The following is a 2661-nucleotide window of genomic DNA, read 5'->3' as shown; positions in this document are numbered from 1 at the left end:
AGTGGAAATAGTGCTATGCATGTCGTAGAAATCACCTGAGGAAAGTATTTCACAAAGAAAAGTCATTTTGAGTTTTGGCGTGAAATAACCCAAAATAACTTCGCACCCTTTTGGGTGCTCGGACCCTAATAAATAATAATAATAATCACAACGGTTACAATAGGGTCCTTGCACTGGTGTGCTCGGACCCTAATTAAATAGATCTTCTTCTTGATGCTAATGTTACATTTGTTCTCAGGTATGCTTATGCACGGACTCTGCGTATCGCTGATGGACCAGACGAGGTGCACCTCTCCTCCATAGCTCATCTTGAACTGAGGGATCAGTTAAAGGCACAGGCTAAGCTGTAAAGGAATGATCTCATGGCCACTGCAGCATTACTCAATGGTAATAAGCTATTACACTGCCTTGCTTTGTCAGCATTTTTGTCTTTGCAAAAACATACAGTAAACCTTTTGTGATCTCAAACTGGCTTCGATTTTTACAATCTTATAACTGATTTATAATCAGCTGTATTTACTGTACCCCACTTGAAGTTAAAATCATTGTGTTAACAGTATTTTAATAATAAAAAAATGACACTTGTTTATTAGGAATTCTTTTTAATGTGATCTACAAAAACAGAAAATGACAGCATGAATATAAGACTATTGTTTCACACTCTTCACGGGTGTGGTCTACCACATGGATGAATTCCATTTGGAGGTGATGGGGATCAGGACGCACAAGCACAGTATTTTTTTATTTTTATTTTTTACAATATAAAACAGCAGTGGCCCCATCTACTTGATACACCAGATGGCATGACCCATGCAACACCCTCCGCTCTTCATTGTCCTTACGTTAACATTTGGGCAGACATCTTCAGCTGCCAAATCAGTCTGTCAAATCTTTTATACAATATGACGCAGAGAAGGGAATGAGGGGAAGGGATGGGAATAGGCTGGTCTGGAGGTCGAAGGAAAATACGTCAGTGTTTGCTCTTCTTTGACTTTTTGTGAGATCGGTGCGGAGACCTTGATTTGGAGCGGGACTTCTTTGCTGATTTCTTAGGTGTCCTGGAACGCGACCTCCTGGATCGTTTCGGTGTGCGAGGTGATGAGGGAGATCTGGTGGGACAGACACACAACGCTCGTATTACATCTCAAAACCTCACTACAGTTAGTAAATAGCAGGTGGGATTTTGCCCATCTTTACTCTAGAGTGTGGTCGTTTAGTTTGAAAGCATTATTTCATCATTTTGCTTTAAACTTTTGTAATGCTTTCCCAAAAATCCATGCCTCCCTTCTCTCTGTCAAACAGCCCCGTCCCAGGTGTAAATCTGCTCCAAACTGTTTATCTGCACCTTGCTTGGGCAAAAGTCCTGTGCTTTAGTTTGAGCCCATTTCCCAACACTCAGACTGCTTCTGTGTGCTCACAATGCTTCTGTTTTCAGATTTGTGCTTTCACTTGGATCTTTGTGAAACAACCATGTCTAAAGTCTCCAACCAATGGACAGCCAGGTATGACACTGACCAATGGATGAACAGCCTCCTTACTTCTACACTTCCATCCTCCAGGGCATATGCACTTCATTTGTTTTTTTTGTAATACTTCTGGAGTTAATACATTTGCCAGTGTCTGTATGTCTTTTTACTATAATAGCCATATAACGCAGTAGTCCATAGTACATTGGCTTCCCGCCACTAGACGAGAAAATTGGGTCATTTAGGTTTTTACAGCATCCCTATCAGGTGGTTACAGTTTGACCAGGTTTAGCAGATCATTTGCCAGCATGAGTCACCCAAAGCAAGCACTTCATCGGTACAGACGTTTTTCTACTGTTAATTACACTTAGCAACGAAGACAGTGTTACTAGGCAACAAACAACAAAATGTTTCTCTGTCCAGGGTTACACATCAGTACACCTCCTGTTACATCATTTATGTAAAAAACATCATTCTGCATTTGACTGCAACAAATGCAGTGAGATCAGTATACTGTCTTAAATTATAGGAAGCTGTGTGTTCATGTCACGTAATTTATTCTCTACTCTTAACCCAGACTGATTATGTGCAGCTAGATGTGTGTTTTAATCTCTAGTAATCTTACTGTTTCATTAGCCAAGACTTGATTATTTGTGACACACCTTAAAGATTTTCTCAGCTTTATTAGTAATTAACAGTTTTTGAACATATGCTGATCTCACCAGTTGTGTTTTTAAAAATGTCATCGCACATAGAAGTTACTTTTGTCTTCTACAGTCGTAACGTGTGAGCTGGTTTCCTCAGTCATAAACAATGAGATGAGAATAACAGAGCAACATGTTGGCATCCGTTTTGTTGTTTGTTGCCAAAGAATGTATCTATAGACAGTCTGTTTATTGCCTAGAAAAATAATTAATAATAGTCAACCTTGAAAGCCAAGCACATTAGCATGGATATATCCCTATGCTGCAAACAGACCTTTACTAACTCATTGTGCTGACAGCACCATTAAAAGGAAATACTCCTGGGACTCTTGAACATCTCTTGTTTGGGTTACTACACTAGCTGGTGATCTGCAGAACCTGTTTAACTACTAACCGCTCACAGGAAAGGCTGGAACAACCTAAATGTCCTCATTTCCTCTCAAAAGAAAGACAGTGTGCTATGGGGCTACTATCATATGTACCTGTTACAG

At 39.9% G+C, this 2661-nt stretch overlaps 1 protein-coding gene across 6 annotated transcripts in view; it reads right to left on the bottom strand.

The window, feature by feature from the left end:
- Positions 1–585: 585 nt before the first annotated feature.
- u2surp (U2 snRNP-associated SURP domain containing) overlaps positions 586–2661 on the bottom strand; it is an 11402-nt gene continuing 9326 nt past the window's right edge. For all 6 annotated transcript variants that reach the window (XM_008292724.1, XM_008292726.1, XM_008292725.1 and 3 more), the window contains one exon: positions 586–1109. In XM_008292724.1, the coding sequence (XP_008290946.1) occupies positions 971–1109 (139 nt within the window). In that variant the 3' untranslated portion in view covers positions 586–970. The remainder of the gene's footprint in view (positions 1110–2661) is intronic.

Source organism: Stegastes partitus, unplaced genomic scaffold (assembly GCF_000690725.1).
Source record: "Stegastes partitus isolate 25-593 unplaced genomic scaffold, Stegastes_partitus-1.0.2 Scaffold826, whole genome shotgun sequence".
Taxonomy (NCBI): Eukaryota; Metazoa; Chordata; class Actinopteri; family Pomacentridae; genus Stegastes; species Stegastes partitus.
Note: the sequence above shows the minus strand (reverse complement) of the source record. Positions and strands in the feature narration are given on the sequence as shown.